This window comes from Danio rerio, chromosome 4 (genome assembly GCF_052040795.2).
Source record: "Danio rerio strain M-AB ecotype USA chromosome 4, GRCz13ab, whole genome shotgun sequence".
Classification (NCBI taxonomy): domain Eukaryota; kingdom Metazoa; phylum Chordata; class Actinopteri; order Cypriniformes; family Danionidae; genus Danio; species Danio rerio.
The window spans coordinates 21,354,324-21,377,280 of record NC_141024.2 but is presented as its reverse complement, the minus strand read 5'-3'; the positions used below and the strand labels follow the sequence as shown (position 1 = coordinate 21,377,280).

General features: G+C 38.1%; 1 protein-coding gene across 37 annotated transcripts in view; it reads right to left on the bottom strand.

Annotated features, from left to right (window-relative positions):
- nav3 (neuron navigator 3) overlaps positions 1 to 22,957 on the bottom strand; it is a 367,745-nt gene that overhangs the window by 172,703 nt on the left and 172,085 nt on the right. For 35 of the 37 annotated variants that reach the window (XM_087247448.1, XM_087247451.1, XM_087247454.1 and 32 more), the window contains exon 1: positions 4,610 to 5,164. The exons of the other annotated variants lie outside the window; for them this stretch is intronic. In XM_087247448.1, coding sequence (XP_087103574.1) covers positions 4,610 to 4,885 — 276 coding nt within the window. In that variant the 5' untranslated portion in view covers positions 4,886 to 5,164. Of the gene's footprint in view, positions 1 to 4,609; positions 5,165 to 22,957 lie in introns of those variants that run through there. 37 annotated transcript variants of the gene reach the window in all.

The window sequence follows — 22,957 nt, the reverse complement described above, 5'->3', positions numbered from 1 at the left end:
ATAGATAGATAGATAGATAGATAGATAGATAGATAGATAGATAGATAGATAGATAAATAGATGAAATCAGACTTTGAAGATGTGTAAATTGCAGTGAAAAGTACAGTGTATTGAGAATATGCGTGCTTTTATTGAAAATATTTTTTTATCGGCACTTGGATACGCACAATGGACAAAATCCTTAAATTAATCAAGTGAAGAAAAATATAAAGTGAATCATTAAATTATTCATATTCATATCATGTCACAACTCTACAGAGAGCTATTGGATAGTACGTTTCCATACAAGTTGAGCTCTGAACCTTGTCTAAGGGGGAGCGTCATCACTTTTCTTTAGTGTCCTGCACTCTTCCAGATAAGAAGTGGAGCACACTAGACCACCCATGGCTGTTACACGCACAGACAGAAGAACCCCCCTCCTGATCTCAAGCCTCAGTGTTTCTCCATCGATAGCACCTCTGCTGCTGGGAAATGCTGGCACTGTCCCCTTATGCTCTTAACATTCCCCTGTGTTCCCAATCTAAAACACTGCTGACACCAGAGGCCCGTTTACATTCCCTGACTTAATCTCACACATGCAAAACTTGAATAGGACAAGTACAGAGCCCTGGGGACCCTTGCTATTGATCTGCAAAGCTAAACTCAGTAAGAATGAAGAGGATTATACATGTGTGTATGTCTAGAATGAGTAATGGGATAAAGCTAAGGACAATGTGGATGTATTATCCACATTAACTGTAAAAAAGCACTACAAAATTATGCAAAAAATAAACTGATTGTTCAACCAGATATGATTGTTTACATAATGAAATGAAATGTATCCAGTAGATTGGATGTTAATTTTTTTGGGCAAAAATACAATTTGTATCATTTGTAAATAAAACACATGAACAACCTAAATGTGGCTAATTATGAAAAAAATTACCTAAAACATACAATTTGATTGTATCTGGGTTTATAAACAACACATTTACAATCAGTCAAACCTCTCATCTGTGTTCTTTACCAGTACCTGTATCCTCTTGTTAAAAGTAATTCTGTCATTCATAATAGTTCATGATAGTTTAAACAACAATTATCAGTTTTAAAAATATGCATAAATAAACCTTGTTTATTTAAGTTTTAGGTTGCTGAAAGAATCATTTGCTTTTTTTGTTTTTGTTTGACCATTTCTAAACGGATAGTAATCCCGGGTAAGTTCATTTTTATAAATATAGACATGCAGCAAGTGCACATCAATTAAGAGAGAATGCACTAAACCCCTGGTGCTTTCCGCATGATTTTAGATGCCCTCATTTGGTCAATGTGGCTGTTTGTCACAAGAATACAACAGGTTTGTCTGAGCTCAGGTCAACCATTGCTCATTACATGATGCCTTGTTACAGTGTCATGTCTAGGCAGTGTATTTAAGAATACTCCTGCCTTACTACACGTGCTAGTGACATTTTTATCTAAAACAATTGCAATTAGCTGGCAGTCTAGCTTCACACTTTTGGTACATTTCTATTGTGCTGCTAGCCTTTTTGATAGCTCTGGTGCCTTTTGACAATAAAATAGCCCTAAATGCGTACTGTACCATATTGTACCAAATCATACCACTCAGTGGAAATAAGCCATTAAATTTGGCTTAAGGAAGTGAAGCTTATCTTAAAGCTTGTAAAAGAGCCTGCTTTTCACTTGACAGTTAACTGTCAACAAGAAGGAGAGGTGTAAACATAACAGGCACGTTGCATCCTGTTAGGAGCATCAAGAGGATTTCACATAACTTTAATACAAAAATCAATTCGTAGAGCAATGGGAAACACATTAAAGAGATATGTAAGATGGAAAAGAAAATCCAAGATTTGTGCAGGGTGGATTAGGTTTTGCTATCATGCTGCTATACTGTAGGCTACAACAACATCTCAGACAATCCTCAGTTTCCACATGTAATGTAGATGACTGTCTCCCACATCTGCATTCAAAGCCAAGCACTCAAGGGAGGATTTAAAAATGCTGTTCGGGACAATAAATAATGCAATAAATATGAGTGATAAAACATAACACATGCATTTATCTCAACACAGTTTTATTGATGATATAAACACAATAAAATGTGCTGACTCTGAACAAGAGGAGAATTCAAACTGCATGTCTTTATGTTCCAATTTTAGGTTTTTATAATAGTGAACAACACCCTGTGGAGTCATTCCATTTTCAAATCATTTGTTTAGTCAAGTGCGCTAAAATAGAGCAATGGTGGCTAATTTAGAGGACTGTTCTGATTTCTCAACTAGTCTACTACAGTTGTAAAAGTATGTTTAAACTAGAACAAATATTCTTCATAAAGTACCACTGAGACATATATAACGTTTCATTTAAATAGCCTGTTGTTTCCTTTTTTTGTTCTGTTTCCCACACATTCTCTCTCATCAAGACTGCCACGGACACTCATTCTCAAGCACACCTCCTCACTGCTCTTATTCTCAGGTGTATAAAATGTACAGCGCAAGCTATAATCAGTTCACCAACCAGAAAAACCACATATTTCCTCTGTTTACCACAGGAATCTGACTGGGAACTCTTGCGGAGAGAAGTGGCTAAAATGATCCTTACACAACCGTCATCTTTACAGTCTCTAATGCTGTCATGAGATGAGGTCCTTGCATATTGTAAACTATGCAGGCTCCTGTGGATGACTTCTCTCTTTGGTGTCCAAAAGAGATTCTACAACACACTCATCGCCTTTCCTCACATTAGCCGTTAAGTTGTTCCATTCAGTTTACTTTAAATCTTGCTCATGTTTGTTTGAAAACTTGATAAATTGCGCCGGCAGATCACAACACCGCCAGCTGCGCGGTAGACGAATGTCCTTAAACACAAAGTTTGTCATGAGTCTTTAGCCCCAGCACGCGTTTCAAAATGCAGCCGCATAGAACCTGTGTCAACACCAAACAAGGTGAACGTGCTGCCCTCTGTGGGAATGACTACAAACATGTCCAAACAAGCATGTGGCTATAAACAAATCCACTTCTACTGAATCCAGTCTGACATTATGCTGCATTAGGAACTCAGACAACTCCACCAACAGTAGACTGTCAGGAGAAAGTAAGTACTGCCTGAAGCTCTTCAGCCCTTACAAAAAGACCTGAGTGGACAAGCCCACATAAGGACTAATTGTTCCCTTGTGACCAGTCAGGCGAGGACAGGTGGAACATATCCTTTGTTGGGGAGACATAAGGACATGAAAAAGTCACATTGTTTATTATTATTTTAATATACAAGTCGTTCATTAGAGTTTTACGACCATTCTTAACAATCCCACCACATTCTAAAGTGAAAAGACAAGACTGGTGATTTTCTCTCATTAAAGAGCATGACACTTGAGTGAACAGTGTCTTAGGTCACGGAGCACAGAGTTAATAATAAAACACACTTCCTCTGTTTCTTGGCCCTGCAGCAACCCTGTACATGCTAGCGACTACTGCACCAGAAACCCAGCGCAGTCAACCACGTCCCTGCTTTGAAGTGAGCACACACTTCCTGCAGGTTACAAGAAAATCCTGCCTTTTAGAATCTGTAATGGGAGGAGGTAAAAATAAGGAGGTCACAAATGAGACAACAGTTAAGATAAACTTACAAAACAGGATAGTCTTTCTTTTCACTTTGGTTTATTTTTGTTTTTACACAGGCGGGTATAGCAAAACTTTGAATGGACATTGGCGGGAAATTTTAAAAGATTCTCACTCAAAAGCACCCCGCCTTCTTACTGTCTCCACTATGGTTTTGAGCCAAGTGTATGAAATTGCTTTCAGAAACCTTGGCATGCTTTTGTTTTGAATAGGAAAGATTTTGCAGCAATGCATATGTGTCCATCATTCGTTAGCGATCTAAACTCTGCTTTTTTAAAATGATGAAGGCTGAGAAAAGAGCAGTAGGGCAGAGGGAAACACCAGGCATCTATCTGTAATAGAGCACCACAGATGGGGGATAGGGATTAAGTGTTTTACCCCGCTCTGCTTTACACAAGAGTTTCTCAGGTGGCCGACTGCCCCACAACCACCCGCTAACACTGATCCATGCTTCATTTCACTGATAGAGATCTTAATAGCCTTAGTTAAACTACTACAACAGCTCAGTTGAAACATGGAAATAGCTGCACAAGTGAGATGATTTGTAATGATATACTAGCCATCCTCAAGTAGAACACTAGTCAGCAAAGTGTAATTTTCCATTATATAATAAATAGTCAGTTAAGCCAAAATTACATTTATGTGAGTATTTCTGTCATTTTGAAGATGTATGACAGACTTTATTTTGCTGAACCCAAAATCTGATGTTCTTAAATAAATACAAATACTTTCATAAAAACCTACAGCATAACTGCTAACATCTAGAATTCAAATATCCAGGCAAAACACATCTATGACACCTGCTAAAGTTATGCAGTGGTCCACCAGCCATCTGTCTGATCGGTTTCCAAAATATACAACAAATCTAATTTCACTATTAATTAATAATAATAATAAAAGAACTAACTCTACCCAGCATTATCATATACATAATATGCAATCCACCTGCATAGAACACACGCATCAATGTATTACAAGCCATCATCAGTCTTACTGACCTTGCAAATCTTGCTCTCCTCTGCCTCTCTGCTGCTCCGTGCCAAAGTTGCAGCTGGAGCTGGAACCAAGTTTGTCCTCCTATCGTGGATCTCCGTCTTGAATGACAGCTGACAAGACAGCATGGGAGATTCTGTGACCCTGAGCTCCGAGCTCCTAGGTGCCAGCCCATGTGCCATGCTGCTTCTCCCGAGGTTGGGGATGGGCAGTGCAGTGTGGATGGGTCTGGACCCCACAGCTGGCTGTCGGAGTTTTGAAGCAACACCAACTACCGGCATAGTCCCTCAGAGCGCAAGTCCCAGAGAGAAATAAGGAGGGGAAAAAAGTGGAGGAGTTGTCTCTCGCAGCTTTCTCACACGAGAGAGAGAGAGAGAGAAAGAGATAGAGAGAAAGAGAGAGAGAGAGAAAGAGAGAGTGCCTTGTGTCTGCTCTTGATGTCTGGCAGGGGCTGTAAGAAATGGGAGGGGGGCGATAGTTTTTTTAGAGTGTGCAGCTAGCGGCAGAGAGCGTGGACACGCTCATTCTGTTACCGACAGCGTGTGCTGCTTTCAGTAACTGAGAAGGCTCCTCCACTACACATTCTTCCCTCCTCCTCTCTCTCTTCCACTCCTCCTCTTCCCTCACTGACAGAGCGCCACTACAAAACCAAACAGCTCTCGGGGGCGTGAACTTCCCTGGAAGGTAACCACCATTCTGCTCTCCTCACTGCCTGATTACCCAGACTGAGTGTATAACTCTCATATGCATACACAAGCACACGTGCACACACACACACACACACACACACACACACATACACACACACACACGCACACACACGCACACACACACGCACACACACACACACACACACACAGACCGATGGACCTAAATCTCTGGTTCCCACTCTGTCATTTACAGAACATTCCATAGCAGCGTGTCACACTCCAACTCCAACTGTCAAAACAGCCTCTCTGTAGCCTAGCTCAGAACGGTGGACATAGATACCTCACACTGGCTGCAGCTGGAACAACTGAATGTCGTGATGAAAGAATAAGAGTAAAAAGAACATTTAAAAGACAGGGGAAACGTTTGGTTGTTTGGAGTTAAAGTAAGTCTGTATATATGAAACGGCCAACACAAACAGATGTTAGAGAAGGTCTACTCTCTTTAATCCCGGAAACACTCCACACTAAAGCTGTTTGTCTAGTTCCCTGGATTTAGCTGTCAACCACCAATTTACTTTCTCTTGCTTCATTTTTTGTGTTGTCAATTTAATATCCTTGTAATATCATCAATCATCCCCACCCAGTTTACGGAAATAGTTTTTGAATAGTTAGAAAGACAGGAAGGCTTGGAGACAGTGGACTGACAAAAGAATTTGAGTCAGACATTTTAAAAAGTATTCAAGAGGGGCAGAGGGAAAAATCAGTATTGCTGACAGCACTGGCACCAACCTCCCTGATAGCTCATGTCAAATAAATAAGCAGGGCATTTTCTAGTGTTTAGCTCAAGAGATATGATTAATTTCCAATGAACACAAGGAATCATCACCCATGATCACTAAGCTGTCGTTTCATACCTGGCAAAGTGCCTTTACATGGATTTTCAACTGTAGTGTGAAACTGAGCAGCCCGTGATGTATTAAAGACTTTATTAAGTGGGCAAAATATGACATGTACCATGGTTTTTAACAGCCGTTAGCCCGGTGTGAGACTTAAAAGGGAGTGAAAGTTTTATATGGAAAGAGCCCATCTGGTTCAGTTTAAAAGCAGGGATGTGTGGAAGAACAGCAAGGATTTCCACCACATCGGAACACTTTAACACAGCAAAGTCCAATTCTTAATCCTACTCTGAGCATCTACAGTTTATTTAATACCATATATGATTAACTCAGAGCTCAAACAACCAAGCTTACATTATTGTGTGTTCAAGTGCACGTATCTATTGAAAAATATGATGAACAATGATTTAGTTCATCTTTGCTCTAAAATACAATCTATGATACTATGAAGCAATAAATGATACCTATACCATTACCTTCAATTTAAAAAAAAAAGGAATATAGAATTTCATGTCCAAAACAAGTGCTGTGATTTCTTCTTTAGGCTTCAAGATGCTCTGAGAATACAATGTAATGAATGCTCCAGGAAAAAGTTTGGATTTAAACAAGTTTTCAAAATGCATCGCTACTTGGGCAGTGACTCCCAGATTTAATTTGAATGTCTGCCTTGCAAAGTTCAACAAGAGAAAGCATTGCTGAATGACAGGCTTCCACCTACCTGCATTTTCCGAATGTACTGCAGTAAAACAAGAGCTAAAAGTCTACCTCTAACTACTTTAGAGAAGCCAAAATCAACAGAAGGAACGCAACCACCAGGTTCAGTTCCATCTGAACTTGATAGGTCATGGCTAGTGTGCTGTTCATGCACTCAACCGCATTTCTCCACATCAGAGCCTATACTCTTAGCGAGCTGGTTAAGTGGGGACAAAGATCATAAAACATGATGAGGATGTTGATGGGACTGACAGCAATATTGTTGCTGATGCCGCAGGGCGATGATGGTAATGATAGAGTTTATTCCCTCAGGCTTGTTTTGCGAGGCACAGTTGACAACTGCGGCCAGTACCTTCTGAAGTACCATAATTCCAATAACAAACAATGTGTCTTAAGATTGGGTAGGGGCAGTGCTCCTTGGAAAAGTCAAAGAGTTCTGACAAGAGCTAAATTTACAGCCTCAATCTCTATTTCTGAATGTGGGTTCAGCAGAGTTGCTCCATTCTAGGTGGCCTCCAAAGCCACAGTGGAGTATCTTGTGGCAGTGAAAAGGGCATTCCAACAGGACTTGGGGAAAGGGTGGGCTGAGGGAGAAACCTCAAGATCTTCGGGTTGGGGGAGAACTATGGAAGACCCAAAAGCCACAACCCAAGAGAGGAAATAAGAACTCAGAATCTCAAGACTCAAACCTCCTGGCCAAGGATCATAGCGTGTGATTAAGTCAACTTGCTGATTTCCACGAAAGAGCTTGGAAGAAAATTTGCCACTGTGTTTGCTAAGATGCTTTTCCCCCTCATGGATAAAAGCAGGGGTTCAGCATAATAAAATGAACCAAATCATGCTTGGGGAAATTTCCAGCTTACTTGCTCCCATGTTCTTCCATGTATTTGTGAGAGGCCTGAGGCGTATTTCTGATAACAAATCCCAGTGGTTCAAAACAGCATAACCAACCAGAACCAAAGCAATGGTTTCTGATTATACAGAACATCCCTGCGTGGAACCTGATGTCAGAGAGTGGCCTGTACTCACTGTGAAAACAAGCAGGGAGAAATGGGTAGAAAGAAAAACTACAAAACAGAACAAGAGATGGGTTGACCCTCTTGCATCCCCTCTGGACCCTCCCATGTCAAAACAAATCCCTTGAGTGGTGATAGTCACGCACCTGGTCCCAACCGCAAGCACATGCTTATCTCGCCTCTGCATATAGGATGGCATGGAAAAGAAAACACACACACACAGGGTGCTAGAGTCATGGATTCCTACTCCCCAGTCAACCTTTGACGCCCTCCATAGGCTCTCACTCTCTGCCTGATGGGCTACAGGCTCCAAAGATAAGCTTGATGTGGTGCTATGACAGTATTCATTCTTCACCATTAGCATCAGAAGAGTACTTCAAGATTCTCCAACCATGCTAATCCTTGCAAAGACTCCTAGTCTGGAGTGAATCACAGAGTATCTAGACCTGACAAGGTTAGAGGTGATGGAAGAACATCTATTGAATATATTAGTCATTGTTCCTTCTTTTTTATTTAAGTGCTGAGCCCTTAAGGCCACCATGATAGAGACAAGTAGTGAAACAGATTGAAACAATTCATTTTAGTGGAAGCAATTGTGCTCCATTTCAGATTCAAAGGGGTCGGAACAAATGGAATGTGAACTATCCCTTTTTATATGGGCAAACTTATAAACACACATTTAGCAAAAACGTCAAAGAAATTCCAGCTGCTCGAAGAACATGTTTCTAGCGGGTGGTTTGGCCACATCCCAAAAAGGAGTGGAAACAACACAACATTGAATTAAAGCTGCATCCTGCTTCCCAGAAGGAAATCTACTTTCAACCAAAAAGACTGGTGCCACCTTCCTGCTTAGTGGTCACCTTTTTATGTACAACAGTCAAACTCTGAAGCCTGCTAAGCAATCAGATATAATAGCATACAGAAAAGTCTATGATAAATAAAATGAAAACTAAATAAACAAACAGATGTACCAGGTTCTTAGAAAGGTCATCACATATCACACCAAACTACTTTGGCAAAATCATTCCAAGAATGTAATACTTTAACAAGTTTCCTCTCCCCCATACTTCTTTATTTCAAGATCAAGGAAGTTGTATCAGCTTAATTTTTCTTCCCACATCAATCTACGTCTTAATCCATATCTCTGATTCATGATTTGATCTTCTCTGAAACATTTTACAGCTGGTTTTGATAAAACTCAAGCAGAGAATTAATGCTCTCTTACCAACCAGAACAATAAGCAAGCAGCAAGGATGTTCAGTAACTACAAATGTGCCTATTGTGGCCTAAAAATAACATGAAAAGGAGGTCAGCCATCAATCTGAACCAGAGGAAGAGGCCACCACTACACTGGGCTCAGTCCCAATAACGATCCCGATAGAATAATACTAACATGGACAAGCACAATAGTAGATCAGTGAACACTCAGCTGCCCAGGAGTCAGCAGTTACTGTATGAAGCCAAGGTCAGCATAACAAACACTGACAAACTGTTAAAGGTCCGTCCCTCTGCAAGACTGACTGGATTATATGGTCCAAAAACATAGCATAGATAAAAATCGAAGAAATAATAACGATAGACTTAAATTTACATAATCATATAACCAATACTCACACAGCTTCAGCTCAAACTCCCACAGGTAGATTATTTAGAGAGACTAGACAGGCTCCAGTGACATTTCTCTGAGGCGGGATATCTAACTATAACAGGTTACTTCCACACACACTGCTAGATCATCAATGAGTAGCCTTTTCACATCAACACTAACACCAGCTTGCATTCCAAGGTGGCTTATCCTGGCACCAGTTGAGTATAACAAACAGCATGGAGTCATAGCCATCCAATGCCTTACAGGGTAAAAGCATTCACCAAAGCCAAGGATGGGTGGCTGACAAACAGCAGCTAAACCTAACCTCGTATAGTAATAAAAAAAATGTGCTATCCACCAGTCAAAAAAAACTTGCATTTACTTGTAGTATATCTTCTATTTAATCAATCAACCAATGAATCAATCAATCAACCAACCAACCAATCAACCAATCAATCAAACAAACAAACAAACAAATACATAAAGACATATATTATTTACAATATTATAACAGCATAATTATAATAATAACTTTATAATAATTTATTATAGGCATAGTGCTGCCATCAGCTGATGCAATCAGATTACTATCTGCTCCAACCACCGCCATTCTACTATTAGACCAGGTACATGTATGAAAGGCATACAGTACAGCTCAGGTAATTAAGCTCTAAATAACAGATCACAACCCTCCCTCCCTTTTCAAAAGTTCAAATATATTTGTGCACCTTCAGACTGTCTAGCTTATGTTCTGGGGGTTAAAGCAGAACTGGTGTATGACCTAATATCCATGAAGCGAGAACCACCATACGCTCAAAAATAAATTTTTCATTAAATACATTCTAACTTGCTAAAGTGGTCCTGATTGAATAAATCATCACCACCCACACTTATTGCCTACAAATTAAATTAAATTAAATTAAATTAAATTAAATTAAATTAAATTAAATTAAATTAAATTAAATTAAATTAAATTAAATTAAATTAAATTAAATTAAATTAAATTAAATCCATTACACAACATTTCAATAATTCCATTTTTCATGCCTCCACTGTGTACAACACATTCTCTCTTTATGTAAACAGGCCTGTTGCATCTGTTCTTATTTTAAACATTCTTTTCTACTAGAGGGTCCAGCTTGTGGATACCAGCATGCGCCCCTTGTAAACAACACTCATCCACAGTATCTCCATGCGATAAACATGCCGCGCTGTCACCTGTGGCAGCATCTCCTGCTCATTATAGATTGCTCATAACACTGGATCTGTGCTCATAGAGAAAGAGAAAGACAGAGGGATTCTGATTAAAGACTAGGGATACCAGGCTGCGCTCCTTTGGTTCTCCACTATCTGTTCCCTGCGCCGGCCTCCGCTCAGCAGCTCCAGATGTGGAGACACTGGGTCATTACTGGAGGCCTCCCATGTGCTGTGTGCTAACCGTCTTCCAGCTCATTACTCCAAACACTCACTGCTCTCCGCTCGTCTGGAGGCACAGTCTTGATGAGTTTGCGGTTTCTGAGCCCAGTCTGAGCACTGACCGCTTCAGGCCTATAACACAGGCTGGTCTGAGCGTCTGACTGCAACGCCCACAGATGTTTAGAAAGAGTGTGATACATGTTGTTTGTTTAAGCAGGGTGCATATGTTTGATGCTGTTGTTCTTGCCAAGATTTTTTAGAATAACTTACCAAACCATTAAATATAAAGAACATGATGGATGAATGCACAGAATGGCTCATGATTACCAGCAAACCGATCCTAACCAGCATATCTTTGACATCAAATATTTAAAGAATATGTAATATGTAATATGTTTTATATGTAATTAGTCTCTGGTTTCAGATTATGAGGCCCTGAGATGCCACAGAAAAAAATTTATGCTGAAAATTCAGCTTCTAAACTTCTAAACTTCTAAACTAGTCAACATTTGAATCAAAACCTTTCAGTAAAGTTGTTCTTTTTGATACACTTCATAATATACAGTATGTACACTCACCAATCACTTTATTAGGTACACCTTATAAGAACTGGGTTGGACTCCCTTTGGCCTTTAAAACTGCCTTAATCCTTTGTGGCGTACTGGAAATATTTCTCCAAGATTTTGGTCCATATTGACCAGCATCACAGAGTTGCAGAAGATTTGACGGCTGCACATCCGTGATGCGAATGCCCCATTCCATCACATCCCAAAGGTGCTCTATTGGATTGAGTTCTGGTGACTGTGGAGGCCATTTGAGTATAGTGAATTTACTGTCATGTTCAAGAAACCAGTCCGAGATGATGCGCTTTATGACGTTATCCTGCTGGAAGTAGCTATCAGAAGATTGGTACACTGTGGTCATAAATGGATGGACATGGTCAGCAACAATACTCAGGTAGGCTGCGTCATTGACATGATGTTTAATTGGTACTAATGGGCTCAAAGTGTGCCAAACAAATATCCCCCACACCATTACACCACCACTAGCCTAAACTGTTAACAGAAGGTAGGATGGATCCATGCTTTCATGTTGTTGACACCAAATTCTGACCCTACTATCCGAATGTTGTAACAGTAATCAAGACTCATCAGACCAGTCAACATTTTTTCAATCTTCTGTTGTCCAATTTTGGAGAGCCCGTGTGTTTTGTAGCCTCAGTTTCCTGTTCTTAGCTGACAAAAGTGGCACCTGGTATGGTCTTCTGCTGCTGTAGCTCATCCGCCTCAAGGTTTGCCATGTTGTGCATTCAAAGATGCCTTTTGCATACCTCGGTTGTAATGAGTAATTATTTGAGTTACTGTTGCCTTTCTATCAGCTCAAACCAGTCTGGCCATTTTCCTTTGACATCAATAGGCATTCACGCTCACAGAACTGCCACACACTGGATATTTTTTTCCATTTCAGACCATTCTCTGTAAACCCAGAGATGGTTGTGCATGAAAATCCCAGTCATTCTCCAATCACCTTTCTTCCCCTTTCTGATGCTCGGTTTGAACTGCGGCAGACAGTCTTGACCATCTTTGCATGCCTAAATGCGTTAAGTCGTTGCCATGAGATTGGCTGATTAGAAATTCGGGTTAACGAGCAGTTGGAAAGGTGTATCTCATAAAATGGTTAGTGAGTGTATAAAAAGGCACACCTTTTACGCTCTGGTCATCTACATCCAGATATGTATGAAACACATTTGGGTGTGTAAAATGCATTTGCTAATTATATAAATTGTCCAAAAACTTTTGAAAAATATATTTAGCCATTTCTCATACACTTTTGAAAGGAATTAATTCTGGTAACCATCTTGCTTTACTACAAACTACACTTTCTGCTACCAACACTTGTGCTACAACTGCTGGTAAGTAAATAATCAGTTAAAAATGCCTTAATCAGCTCCAATACCAATGTTAGAGATCAGCTCAGGACACTTCGGACAAATAAATGTATCTTATCAGCCAGTACTGAATACATACATAACTCCCTTTAAAATGAAGACACCAAAAAAACAAAAAAACAAAAAACAAAGCTGTTCAATACAGTTTATCTCTTGTGACACAAACATATCAAACAGCTTCCTGTTTCTCTTCAACAAGTTTAAACAGCTGCTGACCTACTGATCAGGAACATCATATAGCTGTAACCCAAACAATTACAATTGCGTATGACACAAGCAAACAAATCTATATAAATACTGGTGAGCTTCTACATTGTGATGAAAATGCTGATATTCATCACCAAGATAAATTCTCCCTCTTCACTCCGTCTCATTAACAGATAGGTGTCGTTAAATAGGGGTTAGAGTCAGCACTTTGGCCCATGTATGTGAGCATGCTGAAAGCTTAATGGGGTTTTACCCACAGCGCTTGTGCAGATCAGAGGCTTGTGTGTGTTTGAGCAGAGTGCACGACTCTTTCATCTGCAGCAGTGTGTTTATGATGGGCCTCTGCTCTGTGTAATCAGCAGCTCTGAGAGACTCAATCTGCGCCTTCCTCTAAAAACTTAAAATGCCCAAGTGGCCACGATGCAAGAAGAAAGACCCCTCTAATGGATTCTGACTCATTAGCTACAAGATACTGTATTTACATCATATGCATTATCCTCTATTACTAATCAACCATGCATAGAGATCACTGCTTTGAAGACATTTTCTGCTCTAAGGCTATTCAAATGTCAGATTCACTAAGATTAGGGGCTTTTTTTTCTTTTGAACTTCTTTGAAAGACGTTTTAGTGCAGAGATATTAGGTGAACTTAGTTTAGTGATTGATGTTAGAGAGATAGTTAGACTAGAAGCGTTAGCTACATAATATTGCTGAGCAAAACTTTGCAGTAAATGACTGCGCACTTTCGTAGTGTGGATTTGAATCGTATTATGCTTTCTAAAAGAGAGGTTAAAAGAAAAATACAAGTAGGATGGGTGATTTTCATGCACTCTTTGTTAGTAAAGCCTGTACTAGCAAAACACCAGCTTTCCACCTGGGGAACTCATCCAGAGCCATTGATGCGATCCAAGGTCTCTGAAGAAATGATGCTATGGTATCCATAATTCTGGACAAGGCCATATCCTGAGCAGATGCCGAGGTTGTCAAGGAGCAGCAGATATCATGAGACTGATTCCTGAAAGACCCTAGTGAAAGACAAATCTTTGTATTGATCCTGTGGACCAGCCTGAACGTTTACCATGTTTACATAAAAGAACAATGCAAATATAAGATTCTGTCTAATACCATTTCTTCTATACACACGCACAAGACTGATCAGTTGTCGTCCGCTGCACCCACTGTTATGGATGGACGTAGAAAGATTAAAACAGATTATTAATAGAGGTTTCAGTTTTGAAGCTTACTGAATCTTATGCACAATTGCTGTTTTTCTAAGGTTTTAGAAGAGGGTTGGGCTTAACCTTTAAAACTTTAATAAGCAGTCTCCTAATTATGCATTTTCATCATTCTATTGTATCTTGTATTTAATATTTTTTCAGTTCTGTAGCTGGTTGTGACACAACAACTCTGCCTGTTCCAAATAAACAGAAAAAGCAAGCACTGGGGATTTGTTATTATTCTTGATGTACCAAACCAAACTCCCCAATCAAGCCCCAAAACCAAAGTATGTACCATACATTGACTTCTGTCTACTGTTACACACATATTTAACAGTATTTGCAACTTTATTTTGAATATTCACCAAGCTCTTGTACACTTGGAATGCTACCCTTAACGTATAAAAACACAGGATAAAACGGATAAAACGGAGCAAAGTGTAAATGACTTGTTTAGCAGAAATTTCTTACAACACATCCTACAACGATCATGTTAGACCATGTCAGGGCTTTTGTAGTAGTTTGAGTTGTTTTATCCAGATAACAACCACTGAAACTAATAACACAGACTCAACTTGGTACTTTGAATCATTTCGACTATTAATAAATATGCATTCACATTCATATTTATATGCTTGTCAGTTATGAAGGTGTTTTACACAATCACATTGTTTGGCATAATCTTGACACATTTAAATTTTTGTCAGCTTTGCCTTTAACTAGATAATTGATAAACTAGTAGGAAAGTCAGAATAATATATAATTTTATAAATATTGTGGCATGAGCCATGTAATAAGCGGGATGAAGTACATCTTGAAGCTTATACAAAAGCCTTTTGCTTTAAGCTTTAAGCTTGTCCAGCTTTATTCTGCATTTAGAACCGTCTGGATGTACTTTACCCTTACATATTCATAAAAATAAAACAACGCTGAAAGTACAAATAAGTTCTAATCATCTTGTGCTATTGCGTTATGAATAAATGAGGCATAAAATTGAGCTTGTGTATCATATTCAGCAGCAGTTATAACTCAAAGACATTTAAGATGGAGTGAAGTATTAAGATAAAGTGAAGTTTCTAGGTATAGTAATCAAAACTTTAAAAAGCAATAAGTAAAAAAAAGTTGTGATACAAAGTGGCCACTTAATATCTCAGGAGTATGTAAATATGATAATCAATATCCAGTCTCACAGTCTATTAATCTAGCAGCCAATAACATCTGGCTTCTGCTTGCCAAATGCTCTGAATCTAATAGTTTAAGCAGAGAATTTCGGTGCCTGTTAGCTTAACTCTTGGAACCGTGTGGCCTCCAGGACATGATTACATGAGATGCTGTGCTTTCTAACACTGGATGTATTGTGTTTGGCCAGGAAGCAGGTCCGGCCTCTGGAAGAGCGTCCAGTGCTATGTTAGGTTTGGCACGACAATCTCACCTCCGTCAACATACTCAGATTGTCTTGAGCTCCCACTCCCATTCTCCCCTTACACATGTACTTGTACACTTGAACAAACTCTTTTGCCTGGGCTAGTACCAGATTAACTGGATGTAAACTATTGTGACAAGCTTATCAAACTCTGACTTGCCTCCAAAGGGCAAGAGCAACACGTCGTTTTGGATTAAGGAGTCTACAGGTAATAAATCCCATTCTGCTTATGTGTCAAGCAGATAAAGCCATTAGAAGCAATATTACTGATAGCACCCTGTTAAAAGAGCAAGACCACCATGTTGTTATTGTTGCAGGGGCCCCATAATATTCACCATTGGCCAAGCTGTGGCCTGAGAGACTCGAAGTTAAACTTCAGGGACCATGTGGCTAAGTAGCGGTGCTGAGAGGTGAAAGTACTCACTTCATTTCTCTTCATTATGGCCTGCTGACGAAAACCAAATGGGAAGCTAGAGCCGGCAGGAAGCCAGAGTGTGTGGTGCCCAATTAAGGGCCTGAGTGGGGAACAGGGCACGGCATTGCCAGAGCATAAACAGCGGTGCTAATCTGTGCCATGTCTGCCTTATGAATGACCCAGCACTTCATCATTCATGGGTGGGCACTGGCGCGTGGGGAGAGGCCTATAAAAGGCCTGAGAGAGAGAGTGAGGGTTGTCTAATCCTGGGTGTATGAGTGCAGCACTGAGAAAAACGGAAGAGGGGAACCAGTTTAGTGGATACCAAGCCACTTATGACGGAAGTGAATGGTGTATATTTTGGACAGATTTAAATTCTATAACTGTTTACACTGGTTGTTCTTGGCAATTCAAATTAGAAGTAAGTATCCTTATAACGCCCTTTAAGTGAGAGTTTGTTGGGGGCTTGCAAGTTGGAAACCACGCTGCCAAAGAGAACAATGAAAGACAATATAATTTCTTATTATCTTTGGCTTAAATGTAAAAATGACAACATTAGGCAACAACAGGAATATATTTTTATTTATAAATAATATATTAATAAGGTCTTAACATTTGCTTTAGACCAGTGCCGATGGCCTCATCGAATTTCATTCTTGCCTATGAAACAGATTTAAACCATAAGCTGTAAAAGATATGGACGTAGTATCCATGACGTCACCCATAGATTTCTGAATAGCACAAATGAAGCAACAACTGGGCGTGGCCAGACTTTTCTTTGAGAGAAGCGCTTAATACTTCATTCAATTGCTATTTGTTTGTGTTCTGACCACATGTACTTTGTTGTGTTACTAAATGCAAGGTTATTTATGAAATACAGGCATAACACTGTATGATAACGTTTCAGAAGAATGTTTTATAGCCTACAGCTAATCAATCTGTCAGATTCGGAAGTTCATTACAGTTCTAAAGAAAATTATGAATGACAAATGAGTTTAAATAAAACAAATATATTTACAGAGATGGTATATAAGTATATAATTTCACTCACACTGGAAATGAAGACAATGAGAATGGTCACAAAATAGCATGCCAAATTATCTGATAATTGTAGGAAATAATTCCAAAAGACAATTAATTTTATAAAGCCACATAAAAAACAAAAAACAAAATACAATGTATGCCAAGTTTTGTGGCGAATCAGCCAGAATCAGCTGAGGTGACAAGACAGCAAGCATTGGGACCTAGCAGTCACTCAAGGGGCCACGCCCTTAATTATGCAGACATAATTTAACTCATTATACACAGTTATCATGATGGGTAATATTAGCTATATGCACCAAAACTATCTTTTGTACCAAGCTGTAAATATGTTTTTATCAGCTGTAAAATTAGCCAATTTATCATTGCAGTCAGAGAACATCTGGATTTCTTGGAGCCAGCCCCCAAAGGCAAGTCGATGAATTGCAGTTTTAGTTCTGTATTGGCTTCACGAGGGAGAGCGAGAGGTTGCTGCTTGTCTTAAACATCTAAATTGAATTACAAAAATGTGTGTAACATACCACAAACTAGCAATAATAACAGTAATAATACTGAAAAGGGAAAACAAATAAACAATCAAATAAATAAATAAAAAGGCTTATTACCAAAATATTGTGGTGATGGAATGGACTTCTCTTTCACAACAATTTATCTGGGGACTGGGGAATATTGTAGCCAACTTAATAGTAAAAGACAAGCAATAATTAAAAATACTTCTAGCAACCAGTAAGAAAACTGTAACTTAAAAGTGGCTACAACTCAAACCCAATACAAAATTTGAATGGTTTGATATTGTAACTAAATATACAGAGATGATGACTTTTTCTTTAAAACTACAAATGGACAAACACCTACAATCTTGGGAGAAATGGGTTGTACTTATGCCTTTACACAGTGTAAATTGATCCTTATATTTATTTGTTAATGTGACCTGTAAGGAAACATGTCACTAGTAAACTGTTTATTTAAGTTCCGATGTGTTATTTTTTTTTAGTTATTTATTATTTTTTTTGTATTTTCTTCCTCAGGAAATAATATTAATAATAATAATAATAATAATAATAATAATAATAATAATAATAATAATAATAATAATTATATACATATATTCAAATAGTTTATTACATTTAAAAAATAATACAAAATATTTTGGATAACAACATTGGCTATTATGCATTTTGCATTGTTTTTCTACACTAAAATGTAATGCAATGATGCCCATTATTTACAGCTTGTGGCTATAGGTTTTAAAAAGTGAGTATTTTACTGTAAAAATATTACAGAGATTGTCATAATGTGCGATTGAATATGATTGGATTGCCAGGAAATAGAAAGTTTTCATGAGAAGATGCAAATAGGTTTGCATAACATTCATCATTCTGCTACAGTTTTTTGACACAATGGCTAACATTTTCTTGTTATGTGGCACTTTCCCACTGTTTGTTTACATCAATGCGGTACATAACGCAACGCGAGGTGATTGATACTAGAAAGCTTGGCTGGAGGAGAACAATCAGTTTTGTCTGTGTCTTCAAAAGAGCCGATGCATGCATTATCTCAACATCACAGAATACTCGGACCGGCATGCAATTTGTAAAGTGCTTTCAACCAATGAGGAAAATGAGTCTGTCTGCAGGTCTAGACGCATAGTGATTGATAGAGTCGGATAATTTCGCAAACACTCCACAGCGTTTCCCCAGATTCAGGGTTTTCTCTTCCGACATCATATCGTGAACCTCCTGACGTTTTAAGACAAACCAGAATGTTTCTTGGCCTCAACAATAGCCCGGTAAGTAATTAGTCCTACTTTCAGGCTTTTCTTACTTATCTGGAAGGAATGTGGTAGAACTAGATTCACATGTTTGGCTTTACTGATATGGTGGCTCCAGCAATACTCTCCACTCAGAAACGTGGGTCAAATCAGTTGTGCCACTTGCTATTATACCTGTTTATTTGAAGACAGAGACACCATACTTTGTTCATGAAATCCAAAGTAAACAAGATGTTTAATTATTCTCAGTGAAAGGCTGCGAAACGGCCTTCAAAGGCTCAGTTGTAGCACTGAAAAGGCGTCATTGGTCTCGCTCTGTGAGCATAATGCTTCTGCTCAGCTGTGATATGATTTTCAGCCCAAACAAATGCTGTCATGGCACATGTCAAGACAGCAGAAACAAAACACAACTGACAAAGGGAGAGATGGCTAGCTTACAGTTCAAGCTCAAATTGAGCCAAAGCAGGACCTTCTGACCAAATGATGCAGCAAGAATGAATTCATACAGTTGGATAAATCATACTGCGATGTCACAGATCTGTGCTCTGGATTAAAGTAACAAGAGAAACTATATTAAAGGTGTATACAGTAAATGGTTTATCCTTTTGACTACTATTTTATCATTTATCTTTGAAGCAATTGCATCATGTCCCTTTTTAGTTACTGTACTATATTACCATCAACGCACAAAAAATATCAAAATCATATTGGTTGTAAGAAAATAATGGAAAAATACTGGTTAAAATGTTAGACTACCTCACATAGCACTCAAACAATTTGTTTGAGAGACAATTATAATTCTGCTGAATGCAATATTTAGAATATTGCAAATGTAATATCTATATATCTAATATATTTGTATATTTGTTTATATCTAATGATTTTATACTGTTTGGCTATCACAACAAATTCAATGTTCTGGTTTTAGTTTAGTTTAGTTAGCTTTCATGTTTTATTTTTCTATAACTTTGTGTTTTGTTTTATTTAACTTTGTTTAATGTTTTGTTTTTATTCTTCGGTTTTGTACTAGTCATCTAGTAGTCTAGTTGGTTTAAGTAAATGTACAATAGTGCGAAACACTTTTATATCCCACAAATGCTATACAAGACCTAAGGCAGTATACAGTCCACCATACAGCCAACATTTGTGAACACCCACTAATTACTGGGTTTGACTATTTCAGTTACACTGATTACTAACAGGTGCATAAATCAAGTATACAGCCAAACATTTTGACTAAAATAAAGAACATTTTCTGCACAGCAGTGTCATTATCAAAAAAAGGTCCAGCAACATGTTGTCCAATATGTATCATCACCAAGTGTTTCAGCTTTTTGACTAATCTTTCAGGCTAAATATTCTTAGATTAAGATCAAATCACATGAGGAACTGTGCTGAAGTTTGATCTTCATCAGACAGCAAGATCTCAGATTCAGCTGCAGGAGGCTCTCTGGGAAATACTCTAATCATTGAGCTGTGAAATTGCCACAAACACAAGAAATCTCTCTTTCTATTATTCTCAGAAAATTAATTTGAAAGAAAATCCTCTTGAGTGCTGTGTTTAGTATGCAGAATACTCTATAAAGATTTAAAAACAAGGGAAATTAAAAGCACACCATACACTTTATACAGAAAGCGAATGTGCTGTTGCAAAAACAAACGAATGTCCCGAATTTAGAAAAATACAGAGATGCATTGATACATGATTTTTGCTTGACCACAGCAAAGTTGCAAGACAGCCAAGTGCAAATGACAGAAAAACACAAACACAAACAACAAAACGGCCATGAATAAATGTATAAATCTGCTAAATATGGCTTAAAGAAAACCTCAAAAACAGTAAATGCAGGGTGAGAGAGAAGCCATAATTAAATCCACGTAATGATTTTCCTCGGTCGTTTGTAGTTTTCCTTCTTTTTATTTCTTTTAACCCAGAGCAACATTCTCTGCACACCCACTTAAACATGAGGTCAGTGGGGAGCTCGGTCTTGGCCCGGCCTCGTCTCTTTTAGCTTAATACCACTGGAGACGCAGAGCGCGAGCATGGAGAAATACACACGGCAGGCAGCTAATAGCAGAGGGGGGAAACACTTTTGGCAAATGTTAGCGAGATGCTCCGCTGAATGTTTGCACAAATGGGATTGCACCTACTAATTATGGTAACAGAGTACACTTAAAGGCTGACGTATGGACAAACTGTTGTGGTGAACAGGCATGGACGACAGACCAAGGTCGTGAGGTTCCTTGGTCCAGCCAAGATTCTGTTATCCTGGTAAAGCTCTAATGCAAAAATTGTGTAGGCCTCATGGCTGATGGAATGATCAGTGTATGAAGGAAATCTGTCAGGAGTACGATGCCTAAGCCACATTGAAAACAAAACAAAGCTAACTAACTAATTTATAAATTAAAAAAAATATACATATATATAAATATATATTATATGAAAAATGCCTAATGATTAGTGATTAATTTAAAGACAATTGTCAATTGTCATTGTAGAGTTCTTTTTACATTTCCTGTACAGTTTCTGTACAAAACACCAGTTTTGAAAAAACAAAAACAAAAAAAAACATCATTATAAACTATCTTTATGTTATTTAAATATAAATACAACACACGACAAATTTAAATAATGTACTGAGGGTAAAATAACATAAAATATATTGTATTTTAATTTCTATCCATGAAAAATTATTTGTTTGATTAATCACTTATATAAATTTAAATAAAATATACAATTATTAAATTTAAAAATATTAAGGAAAAGAAGATTCAATTAATCATAAACTAAACTAATACTTATGTTATATTGCAAAGTAATACATGATTTTGTTCTCGAAAAGTTGTTTGGAATTCAACCACAAAATCAACAAACCTCATAATGCCAGCACATAAAGACTTTCTGTTTCACTGCAACCAAAATCTGACCTCAGGTTATGTTAGAGTCAAAGCATGACGGATACACTGCTAATTTGCTTGACTGATACTGCTATCCTTTCCGTGGTGTGTATCAGGCTGCAGTATCCAGACAAATGCTAATCTAATCATTCTGGGGCTCTAAACACAGCTGTGTATCTGCAGAAGATTGAACTTCAAGACATTTGGTCTGTTTGTAAAACACTGCAGTGCAACTCCAAGAACAAGACTATCTGCACTGGACTACAGAGTACATCTAACACTGGCAAGGACATGCTTAGAGAGGACCTTTCCCCTGAGGCCTTATGCTGATGCAGTATGAATGAACCCAGACTGTGGGCTATAGATCTGAAGACCCAGTAGACTCCTATTCTCACAGCAGTATTCTATCAGTCTGTCCAATCCTACAACCGAACAAAGCCTGATGATTTGCAGCCTGCAGAAATTTTAATTAAGAAAAACGAAGAAAACTTTAAAGTATGTTTACATGATGACAATGTACTTAAAAAGTAGTCCACCATTTTTTTGTCAAGCACTCCTAAAGGCAAAATGACTGAACATGGTATATGCAGTAACAATTTTCACGATGTTGTATTAAAAAAACTTGCCATTTGAAATGTTGTTGCCATGTAAATTAACATGAACAAAGAAAGTTTTTGGTGTTTAGCTGAAAATGGTAAACATGCATTATTCTTTCATTCAAGTATGATTTATTGTTTTTGACCATATGATGTGAGAACCATTGAAATTAGATGTCACTGCTGTCAAAAAGATGAGTATATTAAAAACTATATTTCAGATTTTAAGTAAAAAAAATTATAAGGTTTACTTAAAACCATTGTACAGCTTCAAAGACATTATGTAGTTGTTGTTATATATTTTTTGATTGACTCAATAAGTAGCATTTCAGTATACACTGCTACAATAGAAAAAAGTAAAAAGGGATCAATGAAAAAACTGGAATAGACATGTGAATAAAGCAGTGTTTCCATCCAAGTAGTGAAAGAGAACAAAATCATCACTTCTTGATTAACTGATGCCAAATATCAAAAGTAGAAACACAATTTGCTGTGATAGGAGAAGCTGCGTGAATCTTTTCCTTATTTAATCAATTACTTGCACCTCAGAAGACGAT